We start from the raw sequence: 26,734 nt of genomic DNA, 5'->3' as shown, positions 1-26,734 counted from the left end.
CTTTTTAAAAAAAAAAACCATAAAACAAAAACCGACTTAAAAGCATTATCACCTGAGGTGAATACATTACACATTCATACAAATTTTTATTAACAATATTTATTAAAAAAAAAATGTATTTGAAAGTATTTTCCATAGTAAATTGTGTTTTATTAAAATAAGATTTTTAAATATTCTTCTAAATTTGTATGTGCATTTCTGTTTAAATGCATAAAATATCTTTTACGCGATTATTTTTTATTCATAATCATGATCTGTATTCATATTTAAAACTTAATTTAGTTGGGGTGCATGATAACTCATTAGTTGGAAAACATTTTATAATTTAATAGATTTGATCGATTCATTAAGATTTAGGTCTAAATCATGATTTGATCAAGATATAGTTTGACTTATTAATTGAGAATTGGGAGTTGACTTGATTAATTGACTAATTAAAGCGATTTGAACCGTATTAGTTGATTCATTGAAGCGAATCACAATTATCATCTCTACTATAATAGGTACTTCCGGTGCGCTCGAGTCAAATAAAATATCGAAATGTTGAACGCATTTGTTCATATCTATGATACATATGCTTTTTTTTCCGTATGTATTGTATATTTGTAAAAGATAAGGAGTATTCAACTTATAAATCATAACAATCCGTTAATTGTGTGCTCAACACGAAATTATCGATTATTACCTTTATCATTGATCTCGGAATAGTTTCCGTTGTTGTCTAGTACGTTCTAAAACCAATGCGAACGCCATAAATGTGTATATTACCAAGTGCCTACGGCTAGAATCGTCCTAAGAATTCTTATGGCCCGGGAAAAATGGATTCGGGAGCCCTTCAATCAATGCAATAATATACGACTATGATTAAAAAAATTGTATGCTAAGCTTGCATATGTTGGTAAATGTAGTTTTTCAAACTTCAATCAATCAAGGTTATTTGAATCCATTGATACAATAGATTACATTTTTAATAACTTCTCGATATTGCAATCACCAGTTACCACGTTTAATTAAAATTTAAACCATTCCTAGATAAATTATTTTTAATTAAATTTATTCATATTTCACAATGAAAAATAGTTCAGAAATGATGTAGTAATGACAACAGTCTCCAATGGGTAACGCCGAGTATTTCTAATCAATCTGGACTTTAAGCAGTGTTGGGAACGTTCACTTGTAAATTTGAATCGTTCACGTTCGCGTAAGGAGGCTTTATGTTTTCCTAGACTGGGGTGGGGTGAAGGAAAATGGTCCCTTCTCTGACCCTGTCTACGGTAAGTCGGCAACGATTGCGCGACTACGAAACGCTCAGGGTGCGCTCGTGACGAGAACAATCAAGTGATTCGGTCATATATGTCACACCGTATATAGGTAATTTATGCCAATCATAGATGTACTAAATTTAATTTGTCGTAACTCGCGTCGTTTTATACTTTTAACATTTGAACTGTTCGTTATCCGAATCCAGTGCATAAACTAAACCTTTTTACCTTACACCAAGCGCTATAAGGGCAATAAAACCAATGTCTTATGTTTAAATCTGCTGTGTGGCACCCATTTTGTAGAAGCCTTTGCTACGCCACTGTTTTAGCTCCGCCGTTGTGCATCGAATCTTACCACAAGAATATTTTGTCGAAAAATTATGTACCGTTAAAATAATAACGGCCACGAACCGATTTATCCGAAAGCCTACATCACTGGTATTGCAAAATAAACCGAAACCGATATGAAAATTATGTATTTGATATTTTTTTGCGTTACGAGTTTTCACTCCCTTAAAACGAAAAACAAACAATAAACTGCATCTTATGTTTTACCTATACGTTCGGCTCGAGTTGAACGTTATCAATTTTATTTCGTTCATCTTTATTGTTAATTCAAACATCATTAAGTTTTTACGTTTATCGTTGTACGGGTAACGTTAAATTTTTACATTTATCGCTATTGGGGGCCTTAACGTTATTAATTTATATTTTAAAATTTCCGTTATTAGGAACTGAAACGTAACTAATTGTTTATATTTTTCGATATAGGATATCAAAAACGTTTATAACTTTTGTCATTTAAAAATTAAAGAATCGTTAGAAATTTAAACATTAAACTTTTACTTAATCTTATATTAGTTAAGCGTAATTTCATGTATTAAAATATAGTATACCAGAACAACGACTAGATAAGAGAGGAAAGGGGTGTACTTTTAAAGATACTTATGAGGTTAGAAATTAAAATCGAGTCAGATGCATATTATAACTCAACAAAATAAAGTTTCATTATCAGTCATTAATATTTCATAAACATTTAAATAGATACATTTTTAATATCACATATGTTTATTTTAGTTCCTTATTATTATGATTCCATGAGTCCATATTTGGTCGATGGGCTGTGGGCTATGACGCGACTAAAGCAATATATAGAAAAGCAATCAATAACTAATTGCGCTCACAGTTATTTCACTCCTTAAATATTGACACATATCAAATTGCTCAAATGTACAACATGATTAAATGAATCGCTTGAATAAAGTTATTTATATTTGAATATTAACTTTCGAGTTTTATCCATAAGAAAAATAATTTTAAACAAGAACAATTAAATGTTATAATATTAATAACTCCTTTAACACAGTTAATCATTGTTTTTTTCCATTACCTATACGGTTGTTTACTTAAAACCAATATTAATGTTAATGCATAAATGAAAATATAAATCTAATCCATACGTTGGAATATATTTTTAGAATAATATTTACATATTATTATGAAAAAATTATGAACATTTCAACAACGTGTTTTTAATATCATTTTGTTTCCGGTATTCATCGTTGCATGTATCTTTTCGTTTTACCGCAACATTCGTTTGTTGTAATGTTTGGCTAAGTGATATTTTACGATTTGCGTAAATGGTTTATCGTTACAGGAATCAATTGTTTTTTTCTCCTTTTTTCTTGATTCTTATAATGTCCTCTTGGCGAAACAAGTAGTATATCCAAAATACAAATTATTGGGAAATTAAATTTTCGATTTCTTTGTTTTTTATCTTGAAATTAGTTTGCTACTCATTTTTTTTACATTAGTGATTATTTTTGTTTTGGCAATTTATATAGTATATATACAATATAAAAATAGGTAGATAATTTTTAAGGAAATACGTTAATACTATTCTTCATCAGTAATTTATCCCTTATCACTAGGGAACCGATTTTAATTTAAATAAATATTTTAATGTAGTTATTGACATATGTGTCAATATTTCATTTCATTTTGAATGAACTTATTTTATTTTAAATATTTTACTAATAAATATACGTAATCTATATTATTGTAGAATTTCCGTTTTTATTTTAGTATTTTACGATGGACGAAAATATATGATTAAGTCTGTACAATATCTTATCTAGGAAGTAGGTACAAATTTCAAAAAACCCTCAAAACCATTTAGTACTTATTTCCGCTAATTTTGGATTTTTAGTTAGTACTATTTCAAAATTAGAAACTTCTAAAATTACATTAACCGATTAACCGAGAGCCTAGAAATAGAAGATAGTGCCATAAAGCAATTATAACGCGTTTCTGGAGAAATTGGAGTTTTAACAAACTCTAAATTACAAAAAATATTGGAAAAAACCTCAGGACTTAAGGCTGTAAAGTCGATAGAGAAATACTATTAAACAAAATTCCAAAAAAACAATTTATAAATAGAGTACAGTCCAAACGAATTAACACGTATGAAATATGCACTTGTCACTTCCGTTGATGTGGAGAAGTCATTTAACCGTCATAAAGCGATACTATGATTGAATAACCGTAATTTAAAATTTGAAAATACCGAATTTAATGTCGTTTCTAATTGTTTCTCCCGTGAAGAATATTCGGACGATTCGTAATAAACATTTATCTTTTTGTATTACGTATTATTTATAAATTATGGTGAATTACATCTCATTTTCAATTTCAATACTATAAATAAATATACATATGAAGTAATAAACAAATATATATTTAAATATTTTTAATTTTTTATTGAATTTAAATCCGTTCCCTACTTATCACTAATCAGTACGACCGGGAGTATTGAATAACATCAGAATTCAGATGGCGATCGATAAAAAAAAAAAAAAAAAAAAAAAAAAAAATCGAATACTCGCGAAGCGGGTAAAACGATTGATATTTGTTGCTTTGCCGATGAATCGCTCGCGTCGGTAGGGGTTAGCTCTGGTCACCCGTTCTACAACCGTGTGTTTCTCGATGGTGCGTTACAGACCTGTGGAACAAGGAGGAGACGACCAGCGACGAGCTGCTGCACCCGATGAGCCTGAAAGTGAAGTCCATGTGCACCGGCGAGAAGCGGTGTTACGCGACGGACGGCAAGCGGACCAGCCCGACCACGTTGCCGATCACCAACGAGGTGCAGTCCACGGCGTCGCTGTCCAGCGCCGCGTTCACCGTCGCGCACAGCTCGTGATGACCCGCCGCCCGACCGCAGACCCACCCCCACACCGCCAAAACTCGAGGGTCCGTGGGGGGGGGGTAGGGTAGGGCGGTGCGCTTCGTGTCCTGCTGACGGGACGACGCGCGCGCCAATTGTAAATATTGTCTTGGACGTGATCGCGTAACGATACACGGTCCGGCGAAAGAGATAGAGAGAAAAGAAGAGATGAGGGATGAAAACCGAATAATCGTTTCCGAAACGTGTGTTTCCGCTCGTTTCGGCCCCGCGATTGCGCACTCGTTTTATCCGAACGAGTGTCCCCTCCCCAGAAATTACCGAAATGTCCGCGTGTTGTTGCCCGACACGTCGTGTTAACATATCACCTTCCCCCACCCCGCGTGCCGAGATGCTCACCCCCCTCTAATCGTGCATTACGAACATTTCGAGCGTACATCTCGGCCGAGAAACACCCCCGTCAACACATAACTTCCGCGTAAATATTTTTACGGTTATGCGTTTTCACTTATTTTTAATTTTTTTTTTTTTGTATTTACGTTTCTCTCTCTCTCTCTCTCTCTCTCTCTTTGGCCTTTAGTATAACAAAGAGCGTATTTCATTTTCTTTCAATAATGTTACCAAACAACATTTGTCAAACGAATTATTAGCGTAAGGATATTTATTTATATTATACATGTTTCAGTATTTTTTTTTTCTTTTAATATTTCGTAAGTTTTCAAAACTGTAGTCGTATATCAGTTTTATGTAGAAATGTTTGTAAACCTAATAACACGTAGAATAATCATAACGATATTGTTTATGTTTTAATAATTGTACACACGTTTGTTCGATGTGAATTAAATGTTTTGTAATTATTTCGTTTGTTATTCTCTTGTTCTCTTCCGAGAGTTAAAAACCGTTCTGCAAACCACCCGTCATGCCGCCGAGAACACCCGATAGCAGCCGAACCGTTGAAACTATAATGTTTCAATTCGCATCGCTTCGCCGCGAAAACCGAATGCGACACAGGATTATTAGATTTAATTTTTACAGGATCGTCGGCGGAGCGGAGATCGTGTGCGGCGAGCGACCGACGGAACGCAAGAAATGTGTATACGCTTTGTGCGCGTGACCGAACTTCGAAGTTCAGCAACGCTAACGAAGCGGAACAGTCGACGGAACAGGGTGATCGCAAAGGTTCGGGACGAGCGAGGATCCGAACCGACCTCCTCAGCATAGGCCCGATTGGGGGAGTACGATAGAGTTTTTAGCACCCCTGAGTTCAAACGTAGCACTCCTGTTTTTATTCAGATCTATAAAATCTATAGCAATCACAGTTGAATACCGTTTAAATTTATTTTCAGTGATTTGAGCACCGTCAATATTTGGGTTCCCATCACGCCCACGATCCTCAGGTGGTCGCCCTCGGGGTCAGGTGGCATTGGTGTACGGTACAGGTTCTTAATCGGAGGGTCCGCAGGACGGTTGTGAGTTTATGATTTAAATTACCCAAAAAATAAATCCATTTCGATTGCGTTTTTAAGACAACAATAATAACTTCTTTGCCGCATTCTGCCAAAATCGGTTGACCAACAATATTTTTTTTTAAATATCCCGGATTAGATCACGATAATCTTATACGCCGTGTAAAGTTATCGCAAACGTAAAATATTGCGTGGCAACACGATCTAACGACCGCGCTCGAGCGTTTCATTTGAACACGGAACCCGTACAGTAACTAAAGCTAGGAATCGATTGGACATCCGTGGACGGTACGTACGTTGCTCTGTCCAATACGGTGGTCCCAGATTTCAAGGCAATCAAAAAAACAGCAAGTGTCACGTCGAGTCTTATTTTTAAACACAAGAAAACTCGATTATTCGCAATAGTTTAATATAGTCATTGTAAAAACAATAAAAATAAAAATAATATTTAATTTTTTTTTTGGAGTGGTTCCATGATTATTATTTTAAGCTTCAAAGGGGTCCATGGCCCACAAAAGGTTAAGAATCTATGGCGTACGGCCAAGGGTCACCGATTAATATTTCAATGTTTTCGGACGGTCAACCGTTTCGAACTTTAAGACGTGCTTGGCAACGAGTACAATGTCAGCCGGTAAAAAACCAATGCGTTTTATCATCCAATTTTTACTGTTTTCCCCACTTGTCCGCGGGCCAGACGAAATTATGTCGGTCGGGCGCAGCGGCACGATTATTACGTGAAGGGGTACTCGATTTTTTTTTTTTTTCGATGCGCAAAACATCGGCGCACACGTACGGGTGTTTATCGTCTCGAAGACGTACGTCTAACCCGGTTTATTTTGAGCTATAGGTAAATATTGTTCAATGAGGCGTTCGCCTTTTTGGCTGCGGTGGTCGCGGGTAAGTAGAATTGCCGACCCGCGGTACCGAAGGCGCGGTCGATGCAGTCGTTTAGCTCGTCGTATCAGTTGTCTACGCCGTTCAGCCTTCCGAACGCCAAAACCAGAGTTTCGCAGTACCAATGAGACAATTGATAAAATAATTTAAAAAAATGTGCGTGAAAAGAAAAAACGTCTTATCCCCTCCGGAGGATATTATAATTCACCAATTATTTTTTTTTATCAGCATCGAGAAACGCATAAAAATCCGTGACTTATAGTCGTAATTCGATTTTCGGTCACATTGCAGTAAAGTTATAACTACTGTGTTACGTGCCCAGGAAATACCACGAACGTACCAGATAAATATTTTACAACAATATTAATATTCATCCATATAATAATTAATGAATCACAAAAATAATACATACTTTATCGTATTTAAACACATCGGAATAAATTAATATATTTTAGTAAACGGTCATCGAATCGGTATTAACAAAACATTAATACGCCGATATATTTCTACATCATACATTTTACGTTATTTCTTTCAATTACACGTTTTGATTATTTACAGTTTATACTCGAGTCGATAGAACATCAAATTATAAATTACAATGTTAATATAAACAGTAAAGAAAAAAAAAAAAAAACGATAATTTATTGTATTGTAAAAACATAATACTTTTTGTTTACACGGAACACAATATATTTAGTACATGAGGATGTTACAGGAGATCGTACGCATTAAACGAATTAAACAATGTAATTAAATATCCGAATTGTGTATGTTATGAATACCGACGTACAAGTATAAAATTGTATGGTCACACAAACGCTATAAATATAGACACTAATAGATAAATAAATAATTGATTAAAGTAAATTTTATACTTCAAACCCTTATGGTGCATACCATAAGAAGTATTACATCCTGTAATCAAATGTAGACATTTCTGCTGTCCGTTTCGTATAACGAATAAATATTCGTCGGTAACGCATATTATTAATTATTATATAAGCGACGAGCGTGCTTGTTGGCATGTATCTGTCCGATACAATACGCGTTCGGGTATTTAGTTTTAAAATCTCAAAAATTTTCCCCGTTTGACGGACTACAGAACATAATTTTATTTCATTTGAATACGTATTCAATTTGTTGCGTTCCGTGTGGCGTAACGGTTTTTTTTTTTTTTACTCCTTCGTTTGACTGGTTATGGCGATAGAATTATTTAAATTTTTGAAGCGTGTTTTGGAAAAAAAACAAATGACTGCGTCCAAAATGTTTTTGTGTTAAAGAGAACCCATTTAAACGGTAAATGATAATTTTTAACTCTAGTACTACCTGCGAACAATTTATTTCGATAAATTTTTAGTGATATAACATAAAATCCAAAAGTGTTTCTCGCAGAGCGTTCGAAAATGTTCGAGGAAATGGAATTAATATTTAAGTACATTGAACAACGAGTGTCTAAATAAACTAAACAATTGTATAACTGTAGATCAAATTAAACAAAAGTATGACAATAAAATTTGAAAGCGTTGACCGTATTATTATTTTATGCAGTATTGGGAAAAAAAAATGATATATCAGTTGACAGTGGTCAAATGACCACTTTTGTATACATACAAAAATGGACATTAACGTGTAAGTTTTATTTTTCATTTTTAACCTGTAACTTTGTTTGTATAAGTTTCCACAGCTGTGTGCCTTCCCGATCAAGCCTTATTTTTCTTCTTTTATATGGCGTCGCTTTCGATGAAAACATACATAACATAACTAAAAATATTAAACCAAATAAACAAAAATACAGGTTACACTAGCTAAATTAACGGAAACGCTATAATCAAATATATGGCGTCCTAAACTACAAAACTATACAAATAAAATAAATAAAAAAATACAATAAATGTAGTTTTTAATGATTAAAAAATATGTGTCGATCTAAATAGTTTATGTTTTCAAGGCTTTTTGTCTTGGGTTCAAAACTCGGATAAAAACATTACACGAACTGAACTACTTCACTCACCTTTCTGTGATCGAGTCCAAACTATTCGACACATTGTTGTGGAATGACCGGAAACAATGTTTAGCGAAGGAACAACAGGTCTGCATAAGGGCGAACAAAAAGCAACGATTCGGCTACGCAATTTTACCATACACTTATATCATCTAGCTCTTACTTATAATTATAATTTTTACTACTATTATACATCTCGGATGAAAAATCTCCGCCACTGGTCTAGTGAAACAATAGACGAACTGTTTCGTTCGTCGTTAGAAAGAGAAGCAACATTTAATATGATTTCCAACATCCGAAACGGATAGGAACTTCGAGAAGAACTACTATTGTTGTAGTTTTTTAATTTTTCTTTACATTATCTAATATGTGTATTGTTACCTCTATATCATTGTTATTTTTACATTATATTCATTTGTAATGATTTTATTTTAAATTATTCATCTTTGTACGTCGATGCCATATGCTAAAAAGAAAAAAAAACTGATGCACTATATTAATGTGTTAACATACGTTTTTATTAATACAAGTTTTTAATTTTATAAAACATAAAGGGAGTGAGAATAATCGAACTTATTTTTGAAATATTTTATTAAGTTATAAAAATAATAAACTCGCTCAGCCTCATAATGTTATGTATTAAACGTAAACAGATCACTTCGTGCATTCACTGTGAAAAAGAAACAATGATATTTAAATGAGATGAAAAACCGGATCCGTGTCAGACGTAACCGTCGAAATAACAAACTTATAAGTATAAATATTATGTGTTCAAGGTTTAATATCCTTAGCATTTTCTCTAAACGCGTTTCCTAACACTTTTGTGTCCAATATTGTATTCGATGTAATAATTTGTGTTTTATTTTTACTCTTAGTTTCAATTAATTCTTATCGTACATTTCGAGAGCAGTATTTTTTCCCTACCTGGGCGGACGAAGAAGAAGAAAGGAAAATAAGAAGAAAGCGTCGGGCAATTACATTTACGATAATTGTAATTGATCGCAACAGTAAAAAAAACAAAACATAATAATTTGCAGGTAAAAACAGGAACAGATAATCATATGGGTATCTTACCTACACGAAAATCGCTTTCTATTGAATCGCTTTTAGGTAGTGCTGTTAAGTGTTTTCTGAAAATGTCACATTTACAATGTGGCTTAATCGAAAATAATTACACATTATCGTCTAACGCTGTAGAAGCGAGTATCAATTGTCTTGTTGCCCGGGAAAAGTCACATTGAATGAATCGAAACTCCAATGGGATTAAATTAAACGCAAACAAACGTTCAACTGAACGGAATCAGAATTCGGTCCGCAGAAATAATAACTCGATTACAATAAACGAACGAGTGGTACATCGGAGCGGATTACGCTTTTATATGAAATCGTTTTCGAAATAGATTCAGCATAATATTCGCAGTGCACGTTATTGGTATAATTGTTGTCCGCTTGGCTATTGGATTACTGACGAGAGTATGCAATACGCACGGGAGTAGAAAAACTACATCGAAGACACTACGTGTATTGGACACGGTTTGGCTATTGATCGGACATCGAACAAAAAATAGCAATGCGGTTGAAGCGTTTGAAAAAAGTGTGTTGTTTGTTCGGGATGGAATAAAAATAACAAAAAACACTATTCAAAAACAGTCCCCGATGATGATTAGCTCTGAAGTTGACACGGGCGTTTTATGTAAAATCGCGAAGCAACGCTTTAGCGGAATTATTATGCCACTGTTTTATACGCTTTTAATATTGTTCTACAAACGAGATGCGATACCATCCACCGTCTGATTAGTTGGTTCTGATGCGAAACGGCCGATATTGCATCGATACTGCGTGATTATGCAGTCGAGTCCAGGGGCGGATCCGCAGTTAGAGGACTGTGGGCCAGGCTATTTCAAGAAGCCACTTATGGGGGTCGAAACGGTATTATACCTTGTAAAAAAAAAAAAAAAAACACAAATGATCACGTAACGTGTATTATTAGATTTACTTATGAACACCATTGAAAACATTAACATTTACGGAGTGTAATTCCGTTTTACACGGAGTACGGCGTAGAGATGTTTAATCGTACCAATTACAATTAAGCCAGTGACGTCGTTTTGGGGTGCGGTTGGAATCTAGGGCATTTGTCTCGTTTAGTATTAGCTTCAACCTATTAAAACCCTTAAAAAATATAAGAAGTCTTCAAGAGGCCGATTTCGTCGACGAATATTAACTGGGTCGGCTGATCTCCGTAATCCTCCCTAGATTCTCCCCGGTGACGTATAAAGAAAACGTACGACGGCCCTTACACGGTGAACGCTGTTCCGAGTTCAGATTTACGTCTTCTGCGATATCGTCGAATTACGTCTTGTAGTTATTGGTCAATATTATACGCAATAATGGATGAAAAATGTGTCCTTTATGCGGGTTTTTTCGCATCAATGTTACACATAAACATTGATATCAGAATACCGTCGGATCGATTCCCGTAGAAAAGTAAGATTTTAATTATTTACCGTAATCGTTTAAGAGTTTTTGTCAAACGTTCCATGACAGTCTCGTACTCAACGTCCTCTATTAACCTAACGTTGGGGATGAATATTTTGAATTTAAAGAACTTCTTGATTATGACGAGACGAAAAAATACCCGGATGAATCGTAACAACCGTAAACTCAACTAAACTATTTGATGTATGATGTATAATATTTTCAGAGACATTTGTGAAGTTTAAAATGTCAACGTTGACGGCGGGGGTTATGTAATTTTATAAAAATAACGCTGATAACAATTTTTGGGCGGGAGGAGGAGGAGGGAATAAACTAAACTAAAACCAAATTTCGTGTCAAGTGAAATGATTTGTCTGCTCGAATCTCGAACGCGGTAATAATGTTTTCCGTTTGAAACTGTCAAAAGAAGTAAAACTCGATTTCAATTTTTCGATAACAAAACGAGTACGTACTGTAGCTCCGACGGCGGTAGTATAAAAATGTACTGTCAATTACGATCCGGAGGATTTTATAATTTCTTACTCGCCACTTTGTTATCGTTATCAAAGGGTTTGGATGTTATATGAGCCCAAAAAGGTAAAATATGCATACAAATATGCACGAAAAAATGATAAAATATGCATGAAAAAATGTGAAATATGAAAAAAAAATATTTATTTATTCATTAAAAGTTAATTAGTAAATTCTAAAAACCTATATTTAAAAAATTTGTATTATTAAAAACTAAGACATGGTGCATAACTGGTTGGCATTTGAGATTTTATTGAAAAAATAGTCAAATAAATATATTTTCATTATTTGTGAAATACGAAATAAATATATGTTGTATAATACCTGTTAGGTTATTGCATTGAACCACCAACATTTTCGTTAAATTTATAGTAGACAATAAAAAATAACAATAAAGAACCTCGAAAAATAATAATGAGTTATGATGCACGTTTTCCGCGTTTTTAGCGTTGTGTACTGTAACATTATTAAAATAAATTGGTTAACTCTTTCCAGCATGGTGGGACAACGTTTATCCCACCAAAACGCCGACCGTTGCTGCACGGCGGTATGAAAAATAACCCACCTATAAACTATTTTTTTTTTTATACTATAAATGGATATTATTTTCCCTGTTCTATTAATATATATGTGTATACTGTTATTAATCGGATTTAAAATTAAATCAAGATATATCAATATTTTTCCACGAATTTTATACGATAATGGTATTTCGATTGTGCCTACAGTTCGTTTTTCTGACTAAAATATTAATTTGTACATTTCAGTCGTTTCTGTTTGTCGAATCTTTCCGGAGTTTTTATATAATATAAATAATACTATATATTTTGAGTGTGTGAACTATTAAATGAAAAATAATTATTATTTTTTTCGATAAATTGATTTTTGTGGTGGTACGAATTTTAACCCGTGGTGCTGGTTGGGTCGTTTTTGTTTCATTTTTGTCACTTTTTCGTTTTTGTTTCGAACACTTATTGGTGTAATAATGAATCATAATTTGAACGATGATAATATTGTAGACTATCTTTTTGAAGATTTACCTTCTGATGATAACAGTCTCACTGATATTGATGATTTTGATGACCATGATTATTTACCATCTCAGCAAAAAGCAATTGAAGTCGTCGAAAGTAGTTCATCTGACGAAAACGAAGAAAGTAACGAGCTTGTAGAAATTTTATGTTTGAATAATGGTGATATTTTGACATTACCAAGTCCAAAAAAAACTCGATATGCATTAAAATTAAATTCAAACGCTACGCTAACGCCTGAAACTAATAATATGAATCTTACAAATAAAAGGAAAAAAACTATTTCTCGCGCCCTTTTTGAACCGCCATCGACTATTGACAATACCATCGTAGAAAATACACCAGAATTTGAATTTACACCTCCAAATTGGTCAAAAAACCTCACTTCAAATTGGCCTCCATTGCCAGATTTTGAAAGTCCAGTAGGGCCCAGTGATTCTGTTGATACATTTCAATGTCATACGCCTTATTCAATTTTTAACTATTTATTTTCTGATGAAATAATCCACATGTTAGTAGAACAAACAAACTTATATTCGTTTCAGAGAAGTCAGACAAATGGTAAACCTTACACTCAGACTAATATACAAGAGTTAAAGACTTTTTTTTGGTATAAATTTGTTGATGGGTATTAAACGTATGCCAAGTTATAGAGATTATTGGTCGTCGTCTCCAGATCTCCATGACTCGTATATTAGTAATTTAATGACAGTTAATCGTTTTGGGTGGTTAATTTCGACATTACACATAAATAATAATGTACTGATGCCAAAAAGAGGAGACATAGGATATGACAAACTTTTTAAAGTACGACCTTTTTTAACAAAAATCAAACAAAATTTCCAAACATATTATAATCCACACCGTATAGTCGCAGTTGATGAATCAATGATTAAGTTTAAAGGGAGGTCCACATTAAAACAGTATATGCCCAAGAAACCGATAAAAAGGGGCTACAAAGTTTGGTCTTTGGTGGACCAAAAAGGTTACTTATGGAATTTTGATATATATATTGGTAAAGTTGGTGATGTCGTTCAAAAAGATCTTGGAGGAAGTGTTGTAAAAAATCTATCATTTCCCATACAAAAAAAAAACCATTGCTTATATATAGATAACTATTTTACAAGTGTACCTTTATTAAATTATTTAAAAACAAAAGGAATCCATGCGTGTGGAACAATTAATTCGTCACGTAAATATTTACCAAAAATGAAACCAGACACAACATTAAAAGTTGGTGATTATGATTGGGAAATAAGTGATCTCAATAATGTATCTATTATAAAGTAGAAAGATAAAAGAATCATACATTTATTATCAAATTTCCATGATCCTAAAAATGTAACGCAAGTAAAACGTAAGGTAAAAGATGGAACTATATCTATGGTTCCATGCCCATTTGTACTTCAGGATTATAATTCTTATATGAATTGTGTTGATAAATTTGATCAAAATAAAAAAACCTACCAAATTGATCGTAAAAGTCAAAAATGGTGGCACCATATATTTTTCTTTTTTTTCGATGCAACAATTGTTAATGCTCGTATTCTATACAACGATATAACAAAAGAAAATATGTGTATGAAAGAATTTCGGCGTCAAGTATCAAGGGAGCTGGTAGCTAAAACATTGATTGAAAAACGCCGTAGTTCATCTGATTCACCAGTAACACCCAAGCATTTAAAAAAAGGAAGTCCGGCAGTACCCAAAGAAGTCCGCTTAGAGCAGTCAGCACATCAACCACAAAGATCGACTAGGAGAAGATGCAATAATTGCAGTTCAAAACTAAAAGAAGTAAGAACCGACTGGATATGTTCAATTTGTGAAGTTCCCCTATGCTTAGGGAAAACCCGGAATTGTTTTGCTGAATACCACAATGCATAAAAAGTAAGATTTAATTAACTTTTATGTATAAAAAAAAAAAATTAATTTAATCATTTTCCAGGTCTATCCCATTCATGCACGGCGGGACACATGTCATCCCACCTACCACAGAACTTAAACTAAAAATCAAAAAATTTTAATTCTTGTTTTTTTGTGATATATTAATACATAAAAAGTTAAATGTACTTCAAATAAAGGTTATTTTAGAAAATTTCAATCTGTATGCAAGTAGGGTATTTTTTTTATCATTATTCTCGTGCCGGAAAGAGTTAAAGACGAAAAAAAATGAATTTTTTCACGAAACATATATGCATATAAATATGCGAAAATCATTGAAAATCGACAAAATATGTAATTTTTCTCTAAAATTAACGATTTATGCAAAATATGACTTTTTTAATTTTTAATGTTTAAACTCAACATTTTTTAGTTCCGATTTCTAGCTTGGTCTGCTATAAATCGAGAGCATACAGAACAATACCCAACTCCTATAACTTCCGAACCCTGGTTATAAAATAATGTACCAGATGCGTTATAAGAATACAACAGACCGGAAATTGTTCGCGAATATTATTGGGAAAAAAATCAATAAAAAAATCATTGTTGCACGGAGATGTTTGTTACGGCGATGGATTTTTAACAGAAAAACCCGCAAACACCACTACGATGTATAATACGACGGAAAAGAAACGGTTAATTTTCGCGCTACCCAAACGTGTAGTGTCGTTAACAAGTAATCGCGTAGCAATAAATGATACCTGATGATGATCGAATATGGTGTGATGTAAAACCATTTAAGAACTGTTGGTCGAATCCTAATTTTCTAGACGCCTTAGGAAGCCTGACGATTCTTTTTAAACGACAGTAGTACAAATCGAATGAAAATCACTCGGCAATAATTGTTGTACGCGATTTTCAACGATCACTTTGGTGTTATACGCGTTTCGACCAACGTAGAGGAAAACATTCGGCACGACGGTCGGATGGATGGGGAACACCTGCACGTCGATAATAGAAGAAGTTTCGGGCAAAGTCTTGTTGGAACGATCGGCGAGTGTTAAACAAGTGCCAAGACACCATTGTCTAATGGATATTTAATGCCACCTGCACGTATTCGCGATTCTATTCCAGGACTAATAAACTAAACCGTGCTGGTCAGGACGAAATCGTTAACGTTGAACACGATTTCGGTTTACGTTTTAAGCCCGGGACGGCCTTTTTCAAGTCACATGTTGCGATTGAATCGGTACTCAAAACGTTCCAAGTGCTTAGACACGTATGTATGAATAAGTATACCAAGCATCCGTGTCGAATCGAAATAATTGTTTAGCAACAGCCCTGACTCAGCGGGTTTTCTATATTTTAAATCATTTTTTTTTTTTTCACGTGCCATTGAAATCTAACCAACATGTCGTGTATTTGGCACGCGTGTCGCCCATGTAATTCGTTAAACGGACAGTTTCGAAATTATTTGCGATGGTAGAAAAAAAGTCGAAAAATATTTGACGAGTTACGTGAAAAACCAAAACTCGTACCTGAACGTGTTCGAAGTGTATGGAACGTCGTCAAGAACTTCGAATCGAACCACGTACGCCAAACAGAACTCATCGATCTGTGCATCGACGCACAACCTTAACGTTTCAGATTTGTTTTGGACGGTTTACCTTGCGGCACGTCATCATTGCCGTCATATAATACCGTTGGTGTTAAGTTTGATATCGCGGTTCGATCCGGAAGACCGTGGAACTGGAAAACATATTAATTCATCGAAACGTACGTATTTTAACTTTTAGATTCGTGCCGACTGTCGTACTGTACTGGGGGGGGGGGGGGGGAAACGAAAAACAAAAAACAATTTGTCATTTTACATATCCGTCGTAACATCCAGTCCGGACTCGCTCGTCACTAAATACATAATAATATCGTATTACACGGACAAACACGTCGATATACGCATAGTTGCACACACAGTATTTATTTAATATTACACACGTGTCATCATCTCGTGATAAACGTTTTTTTTTTAAAAATATTTTATTTTAATTAAACCTCCCCCGTCCACCGTGAAAACCGACAAAATCACGTTCGGCCCCGTCTCCTTCCGCCGATCCTGGTCCGCAGGTTACACTTGGTTCCGCGAGTAGTTGCTGTACCTGATGACGAATCGGTTGTGTGGCGCGTTCGGGTTGGGCTTGTGGCCGGCGCAGTAGCTGCACGTCAACCGCCAGAACGCCATGCGAAAGTCTGGGCTGACGAACGCGTATATGAACGGGTTGATGGCCGAGTTTATCCAACCTGATGGGTACAGGGGTAAACAGAAAAAGACAAAAACGATTATTTCACCCGCTGTACGCAAACAATACATTAATAAATCAATAACGTTGAACTATACGTTTAAAGATTATAAACTGAAGGTGTTCTATTAACAGTGCCGTATCTAGACGTTTTGCGCCTCGTCGCAAAAAAAAAAAAAAAAAAAAATTGGTACCCCTCTAAGGGGCCTACCCACAAAAAATGGGCGTCGTTCAAAACCGCTTACTTTTATATCTTAATCCCACATATATCCGCAAAATTAAACCGTTCAATACCGAACACGTTGATATATATATATATATATATATCAATAACGTATACATTTATCTAAAATAACATGAGTGCACCTCGAGACCGGGCGGTGTCACTCGCTCGGACAGTTAAAAACAAAAATATCCCCCGATTTGCTATGCAACACCTCTTCAAATGGGTCACAGGATAAAAAAAAACGATTATGAGTGGGAATCATACGAAACGGCAACGTGAACCGCAACATGCAAAGTGTGCAGGGAAAAAGAAATGTTAATGAAATGTGTGCGGTTTTGAACTATCGACCTTTAAAATTTTCCTTTTTAACAATAAAATAAATGCATGCGGTTATGAACGGTAAGTGTGCGGTTTTGATGACCGCCGCAGAAAATATAGGAAATAGATCCTCATGAACCTTTTTAGAAGATATTCTAAATCAATGCTATTTTTGTGTAGTAGGCACGCCACCGCACGCCGAACGCGATAACATAATACGCCGTATTATTATTAAATAACTTTTGTTTATTGACATTACCACAGCAAATTTGGGAACTAATATTAGGTATATTAATAATATTCTGGATCGCTGGTATTTATATAGCTATATTGCTATAAATAAATTAATCATATACATTATGTATTATATAGTATATTACGTTGTATAGTAATAAATTAAATACATCATTTTTAATTTATGATACTGTTATTAAAAACAAAAAAAAAATAATAATTTCAAAATAATTTTAGAATGTCAATAATTCCCAAGTGAGCAAATTTCTCACCATAACATTTTGGTGCCCCCAAAAAACTGGCGCTCGGGGCAGTTGTAGCCAGTTCCCTTCCCCCTAAATGCGGTTCTGTCTATAAATAATTTATACGTGCAGTGTAATTCAAAGAGTGTGAGGAGAGAGATTCGGGATGAATCATCCCCCTGAGGAGTAAAAAAAAATAACCCATTTTGAAATGATCAGAACGAAAAATACGCACGTCATGTGAATATTTTAACGTATTTACGAAATGTATCATTTCGCATTTGTCAAAATCATGTTGAAATCATAAAAACATAAACTTTTCGTCCGAGGCAATATAAAAATAGACGTTTCATATTCCATATCAACAATAAATACCTTATCCCTCCCCCATTATAAAGTTTAATGTACGCCACTGTATAAATATATACTTATAAACATATATGAATGCAGATCGGAGGGATTGATTGGATTATTAACTATATGGAATCCAGTACTAAGAAACCTAGAGGACGAAACAAAGATGGATAGATAGGATACAGGAAGATTTAAAACTTCTGAATATAAGAAACGCAGAAAAACGTGCGAAAATTAGGAAGAAATTAGGAAGGATGGAGATAGGACGGCGATAGGCCTAACAACGTCAGTCGAACATTGTTTGCGAAGTCAGTAGAAATTATTGAAGAGAACTCGATCGGTATGCATGTGAGCGTATTCACTACATCTTCGTGTAAAAAATACTGCTGAAATCTGGAACGGTTTTATAACAGCTTTGACGAGAAACGAGCGCATGTAGGTCACGTTGACTTCAATTACTTAGGTCCTTAGGTAGGACTCAGCCGTAAACGTATGCGAATTGTTTAGGTAAATTTATTTAGATTACTTATGTAAATAGTTATTTTTTATATTTTATCTTATTTAGGTAAATGTTACAAGGTATCTAAACATATATCATGAACATATGAATATTTTATTTATCTAGATGTATTTATCAAGATACATTTTTTTATTGATTTATATTATTTATATTATTTATACATATTTATTATTGATCAAAATCATTACAATTCTGTTAACATTTTATTAAAATATTTATTAAGATTCTCGAAAATATCATAGCTTATAAGTTATAAAATATAAATATTAGAATTTACAAAAATTTATAAATAACGATATTGTTTTTTTTCCTATTTCACGTCGATAGATATAATATTTATTGTTTATGAATAAGAATTGAAAATGTACTATTCTAATGACTTTCAGTTATTGGCATGATTATTAATGACATTTGCATTAGAGTTATAGTCATAAATTGAATTTCATATAGTAAATATTTGCTAAATTGTTATTAAAACACTATTAATTTTAATATTTAATTTCGAAAATACGTTATTCATTTTCGCCAGTTGCATTGTATCATTATTAGAATAGTAGTCTGTGATTCCTAAAAAAAATTATTTAACATTTGATTTGCGTTTGAGTTTTATAAATTTGTTATAATGCTGTAAGGAAAAATCAAATACAATAATAATAATCATAAAAAAAAACCATAATGTTAGGTTAGCACTAATTTAAACATGATCAAATTTTTTTTTATCAATTTAAAAAAGTGATTATCTTTATTATCTTTATTTAGATAAAAAAAATTAATCATTTAATCCGAACACTGAATGCGATCATACGTCATCTTGGCCGTGAATCGCATTTAGCACGGTCGCGCGCAGCTATATCTTGTCGGTTGCATCCGAAAACAGCACACTTTTGATTTTGACCCGAAAAAGGTCTATAGACAAAAACCGCATATATTTTCGGTCTTTGTATAACAAAATACCCCAAACTTAAAGTGGTTAAAAATCGCTTACTATTCTTAGTGTTAACTCACTGATAAGATAAGATTATAAGATATACTGCAATAATCATATTAACACGTTTTAATACTTCAGTCACCACTTGTTTTTACTTCATCGGTCTTGTCTCTTGTGTATAATTTTAAAATTTTAAAATACTCGTGTATGCATTTTTTTTTATTTGAATAAAATTATAAATTATTAAGTATACCTAACCTAGGTAAGTATAACCATTTTGGGGTCAAATTCAAAACTGTGCGGTTTCAGGAGTCAACGATCTTGTTTCTGTTTTCGTACTGTTATTTCCTCTTCGCCCGACCGTCGCTTCGTAGTAACGTACCCCCAGCGGGCGAGGGAGTGTTATCTTAATTTTATACACACGTAAGATTATCAACAGAAAAAAAAAAACGAAGATCAACACACGACACACACGGTTTATTCGTTCGGTGTCTCGCCATCGTTCAACACGAACGTGTAGTCATCGATGACAGTTATTCGAACTATCGAATCAGTTTTGTTTTACTACTCCATGTAGGATTTATATTAAACTTATTATTGTTATTTAAATTACATTGTTCTTCGTTCGACGCAGAACAATGTTCTGGATTTCAAAGATGAGTCGAGCATTATCGTACCTTTTGGTTTTTATCACGAGAATACCAATGGTTATTTTTTTTATTATTTTTTTTTTTTCGTGGTGCGTAATATTATTATAACGAGAACGTGATTCGAGAAATTTTGATAATTTCGACTGTAACGTATTCAATCCAAACGATATTATTCGCGTACACGAGTAGTATTCAGACCGAATCCGAACCGTCGCGACGCACGCACGGTCGTATAAAAAAAATATAATAACAATTATAAAGGATGACGCGTATTCCCGTGATACATTTGCATACCATGTCCGACGCATATACTAATGGACCACCTCATAACGCTCGGTCGATCTGTACCCGAACAAAAAATAGAGACTTACGTGTACTTATATAGATTATAAAGGGTTATTATTCTTCTTTATAAATTATATTTGGTTCATGTTCTACCGGATTATCGTTGTAAACGTTTCGATAAACTAGATAACGAATGCGTCATCAAACCAATAAGATTATTATTAAAATTAGAAAAACCGTTTGTACTAAATAAGTAAATTAGTCGACTAAGGTGAAAAAATATAAAAATAAGAACCGGTGAAAAGGCTTGAAGAAATAATAAGCTGAGCCATCTTTACGTATATCTACTTAGGGATTGCGAGGACTTCCGCGTTAGTGCGGTGCAGTAGAAACAACGTGAAGTATAAATTACGATTTTAAATTTCATGTGTCTACTGTTCGCAGAACTCATGAAATATTTATTCATTATTTTTGTACATATTGTTCGGGGTTTTCCGACAAGCATTTTGTACCTTTGGCGGTGAGCTGAAAATTGAAAAGAGTCGGTCAAGGTTCAAAAATATAAAAACGCTCTATGGGATCATCGAGATTTGACTTTCGAATAAACCTAATATATTAAATTTAAATTGCTTTTTATATGCTCAACGTTGTTTGAGAGTACAATTAATGATACATTAAAATACTAGATGAATTAGCCGACCTTGTATCTCGTAAATTGTTAATATTTCAATATCAAAAAATTAAAATTAAGTTGGAATAAGCATTAAATTATCATATTTACTTCTACTATGTTTATTTTCACGTATACATAGGCGTGCCGGAACAGTACCCAACAACTGTATTCTATAGTTACAATGGTTAACATAAAGCTATAAGTACACACCGATAATAGATAATATTATATTTTCTCTGCCAATTTGAATCTATTGCAATAGTTTTACTAAGAATAACGAAGTAAGAAAATTATCATCAAAAAAATATTTTTTAGAGTGTATGGTATTTAATTTATTAATATAACTATGAAAATTAATTTAAAGACAGCGTATAGAACTGATTATTATTTTAAATTATCTAGTATTCAGGCCCTATTTTTATGTGCACCCCGACACACAATGTGTTGAAAGTGTTGCCCAATCTATTCATGTAATTAATTAATTTTTCTCGGGCGCGCCCCGAACTACAACTCTGCGCACGCCTATGCATATATATATACCTTAATCAGTAATTTTTGAAATCAAAATAAAATATTTCCCCGCTAACCGAAAAATGTATACGTTCAACCCGAAATTGTTTAAAAATGCTTTAAAAATGCTTAAAATCGCAAGTTTAGAGTATTAGAGTTTTCATTTTTCATCAGGGAGTGGGCGAGTGAATGGTATTCGAGTTTTATTTATTTATTATAAGGATCAACGGCCGTATAAGTACATATTTACGTATAAATATATACTGATTATAAATACTTATAAAATATTCAGAGTTCACGAATAATCATTTCCCGAATGAAATTCGTTTCCATTAATTTGATCGAAACAACGGCATTGTAAACATCGATAGTTATAACAATTGAAATGATCAAGTCGTTTTTTACAATTATATTAATTATATCGTCGGTTAACTTTGGCAGTTTTGAAAAGAAACTTTTGGTATTTTTGTGTTCACACTTTTTGTTCGTTTTGCAACGGCTGTCGGAATAATTACGTAATTTAGTCGACACTGATGCGGTTCTTATTGAAATACATACGTGCGAGTCCGAGAAATTACGTCGCCCATTGCGATGCACTGTTTCCGAACCGTGACGGAACTGTACAGCGCAGCAGAGCAGAGACGTACTATATGGTGAGGGGGTGGAGTGATTGAAATTTTAACGAACTTAGGAAAAAAGTGATCGGTTAACATTTATGTACGATTCAAGTCCAGTATCGTACACGTTTACCAGGGTTGTTTTAACGACCCGTTTTCGATCCGTTCAGTGCTACAAGATCGATTACGGCCAAAAACAATTATGTCGCGAAACAAACACGTTTCGGCAGCTTGGAGCGGAAATCGTTTCCCGTCAGCTCAAAAGCGGTAAACCAGAAAACAAGCCTCTGGCCACACATACCTTTGCGTATGGTGAACGCTGAGGTTTGATGTTTTTTTTCTCTTTCCCGTTGAACACCACGAACCGCGATTCATTTTGATCGCCACCATCCCTTCCCATCACCACCGTAAGTCGTTTCTTTTTTTCATTTCGTATATTTATTTATTTATTTACTTAAATAAATTATCACTTATTGTTTCTGGGAGAGATGATGGTAGTCTGCTCGTGACCTCCCCTGCATATACTAGTATCCGTTACCGCTTACAAACATAAACAACTTATTAGTATAACTAATACCATCAACCTGACGCTGATACCCAGCAATCCAGATTAACTCCATCACTGTACAGGGGTGGATTTATGGGGATGGCTAAGGGGTTATTAGCCCCCCCCCCCCATTGGGACTAAGCTAAATATTTTACAAAGCTAAGTATTATGATGCAATGATGATATATTAATTATTATTATGAAATGTCGTCAATCGTTGTTGATGAATATGGTACCCTTATACATTTTTTTTTATAAATAACTAGTTCATTTTTGTTGTCAATTATATGTGTGTACCTATATTTTTAAAATGGTTTCAGATTAAAATCAATACCAAAAGTGTAACTATTTAAAATTTGTTACTATTGTGAAAAAAATGACTTACTTACGAGGAACTCAAAAACATATTCTGTAATTTAAAATTTTATATGGATTTAAAAAACAACTAATTAAATTCATGTACCTCCCTTGGTGAGTGATAAAACCCGCCCCTGACCCCATAAGTCGTGCACGCATCACACCCGCGAACCGCACACGTTAACGATGGCGTCGCATTCAGAATGAGTTGTCTGCCAGTTTCAACAGTGTGCCATTAGTTTTGATATCAGAGTGAATCGACCTAATATCAAACTTTTAGGTAAGATCATTATCTGCGTTCTCTCGTTGGTTTCTTACGATGTTTTAATTTTTAAGTGAATCACGAGCGTTTTCAAACATTAATATTTTTCATACTCGTAACCCTCGCACGGCAGGAACGATGTGATGACGGCGATTCGCCACGAAAAACCAAACGTCAAAACCGGCCCGTGTCGGGAACGTGTTCAAACACGACTGTGCGCTTCGCTCACTTGTTGAACCGAACGCGTTTGATCGCAACAACGCGTTGTCCTCTCGGGTACCGTTTTATCCTTACCCTTCGTCCGCGCAACGATAAACACGGGAAAGATTCCGTTTTTTCGCGTCCGCCGCTCGGTCGGTGCCCGACGCGACAATAACGCGCACGACCGTGAGTACCCATGTACCCGTAGGCGTGAACCGATGGGAACTTCAATGCTTTAGCTCTACCGTTTTCAACCGAAAATCACAAGTCGTGGTTTCGTCGCCATACCTTTTAAACGATCCCGGACAATCGTTGAACTATTATTGTTATTAGCAGTTATAATCGCTTAAGATAAAAGCTTGATTGAATAATGAGAAAAAAATCGCAACCATATAAAATGATAAACGTGTACGATATAAAACTATGACGAATCCGGAGCGATGAATTGACGTCGGGTGGCTTATCTCCACCGCTCTATTTGCCTCTATGCGCGTACCCGTTTGCGTTACACGTGACTTGAAAGCGGTTTCGTCGCGCGAAAGATTTCCCCGCGCCACGTGAAAAACGAACCAGGTATTATTGCCGTACGTATTACAATGCGTATCGCGTTTTTCACTCGGAGAATTACTCAGACGCGTCCGTTTTAATCGCTCGTATTAATAACACTTATGGAACGGTTAGGCGTTAGGCTTTAATTGCCGATGCGCTTAAACTAATCGTCCGACATAACTCTGGACACGCGAAGTATCCGTCACCCGGAGCAGAGGTTTTCGGATACCACTCCCCCCCGGGAACGATCATGCGCGCAGGGGCGACGAAAAAAAAAAAAACGAACGTGTTCGCGCTGGGGGTAGGTTCGTCTGAAATATGAACTGCTCCACCGTCGCCGTATGATATATATTTAATGTGATAGCGACGGAATGTTTTTTCATTTGTTCTACCGACAGTCGTTAAAATAAAAAAAAATCTCTGGGCTCGCCAAGGATTAAAAAAAAAAAAAAAAAACGTTCATTTGAGTCTAGTAGACTTAAGTACCCCACAGCGGGCGTACGTTCCACGGATCGGATGTGCGCTACCGTACGAGCGCGATGATCCATAAATCAAACAACGTTTTCAATGCGTTTTTTGAGCGGAACGACTAAATTTTGTGGGACGAAACTAACAGGCTCCCCCTTATCTCTTATCCAAAGGAAGCGAATATCGTTCATGATTTATCTTTTTTGTTTTCTCGAGACAAACCTAATTTTAATATATTTGTTATAGCTGAACAAAAAAAAAAAAAAAATAAACATTCAAATTTTACCAATGTTCACATATGACTTTAAATAAGTTTTTGTTTGTGAAAAAATAATAAAGCCGCAACACAGACAATGTTATTTTATTTCAAAATTAAAAAATATAAAATGACTCTACGCAATTAATACAATGGTTTTATCTCACGTAAAACGTATTCACGTAAATATACTTCACTCGGTCAGCAGAAGATCAACAGGCTAACCGACTGAATTATACTTTCTTATAAGGTATATTTAAAAATGTCAATTCGGCAATATTTCTAGATTTTAAAAGTATTGATAAGTATGTTTTTAATATTAATATAAAAATGTATAAGGTTCGATGTGTAAAAATAACAGGAACGAATATTGGAAATTCATTAGTTTAGAGACCGTTTTTAGAGATCTACGGGCGTATGATTAATATTGGTCTTTATTTATTTATAATTGTTACAATGTACACACGTAAACATTCAAATTTAAACCATACAATTATACGACACTCTCGAACTGAGTATTTTGAAAATATTGCTGCAAGATCCATATCATTGCAGGCAATAGCGTGTTGCGTTATACCGTAATATCGGTGCACACGTAATAGTACGTATATTGGGTGTTTTAAACGTATTCAACAATGTTTTTTTTACCGTACATAAAATTTATAAATATAAAATAATTTATTAACTATTAATTACTATACATTATAAAATTGATTAATACCTATCTTTGGATGAGTGTAAATTAATTGTTTTTCTTAATTTTCGTCGAATACTTTATATTTATCTACTATAAAGTATTCGCTAAAGTAAAATTACGGCCGAATCAGTGTAAGTCACCTCTGTTTTGTTCAGCGATCGAATCGGGTGGGTGAAAGGATGTAAAAGAGCTGGGTACCGTAATTTATTTTTCAAAGATTCTACATCTCCTACGACTTTTCTCGGTGGAAGGTGGGAGGGATTAATAAAACGCTTTGCTTGCACGTTTTGTTTTTTTTTAAGTCGTAACGTCTCATCACATCATTTTTTCGAACACTCATTTTTCTATGCTCGTCAATCACGCGAAAAGTTCACCAACCCATTGTATACGGTGTACGAGTCGCGATGTCTACGATGATTATTAGCAGTCGTATTGTGTTCGGAAGTTATTGAAACACATGATTTACGCGCGTATTTATTACGGAGCACGAACGTCGGAAATTCGTATGCAACTGCGTCGTAAGTTTTCCAAAGGATCGTCACCGCGTCTTGCGGGCGGGTTCGAGTCCCGTCGTAGGATCTGTTTCCAAACGAATAGCAATACTACAACACCCGTGGTTGTAGTGTTCAGTGGCGTATTTTCAATTTTTTCTGGGGGGGGGGATCCACAGTTTATACATAATTAATATAAACTATATATTTTATTGTAATAGTTACGTCTTATGCAGTTTTTGGGGGAAGTTGAACTAAATATATAATGTAATAATCGCATAGTCTTACGTAATATTATATATATATATATATATATATAT

The 26,734-nt window shown here is 34.3% G+C and overlaps 2 protein-coding genes across 8 annotated transcripts in view; one reads left to right on the top strand and one right to left on the bottom strand.

Annotated features, from left to right (window-relative positions):
• The window catches only part of LOC112691314 (sodium-coupled monocarboxylate transporter 2), a 44,404-nt gene extending 38,034 nt beyond the window's left edge, over nucleotides 1-6,370 (top strand). The window contains exon 12 of one of the 2 annotated variants that reach the window (XM_025565480.1): nucleotides 5,482-6,370. In XM_025565480.1, the coding sequence (XP_025421265.1) occupies nucleotides 5,482-5,690 (209 nt within the window). In that variant the 3' untranslated portion in view covers nucleotides 5,691-6,370. Of the gene's footprint in view, nucleotides 1-4,261; nucleotides 5,304-5,481 lie in introns of those variants that run through there. The other variant, XM_025565481.1, reaches the window with a different exon arrangement.
• The window catches only part of LOC112691315 (tyramine receptor 1-like), a 270,999-nt gene that overhangs the window by 14,697 nt on the left and 229,568 nt on the right, over nucleotides 1-26,734 (bottom strand). For 5 of the 6 annotated variants that reach the window (XM_025565485.1, XM_025565483.1, XM_025565487.1 and 2 more), the window contains one exon: nucleotides 15,112-17,030. The exons of the other annotated variant lie outside the window; for it this stretch is intronic. In XM_025565485.1, the coding sequence (XP_025421270.1) occupies nucleotides 16,858-17,030 (173 nt within the window). In that variant the 3' untranslated portion in view covers nucleotides 15,112-16,857. Of the gene's footprint in view, nucleotides 1-15,111; nucleotides 17,031-26,734 lie in introns of those variants that run through there. 6 annotated transcript variants of the gene reach the window in all.

This window comes from Sipha flava, unplaced genomic scaffold, assembly GCF_003268045.1.
Source record: "Sipha flava isolate LNK unplaced genomic scaffold, YSA_version1 598_pilon_pilon, whole genome shotgun sequence".
NCBI lineage: Eukaryota > Metazoa > Arthropoda > Insecta > Hemiptera > Aphididae > Sipha > Sipha flava.
Note: the sequence above shows the minus strand (reverse complement) of the source record. Positions and strands in the feature narration are given on the sequence as shown.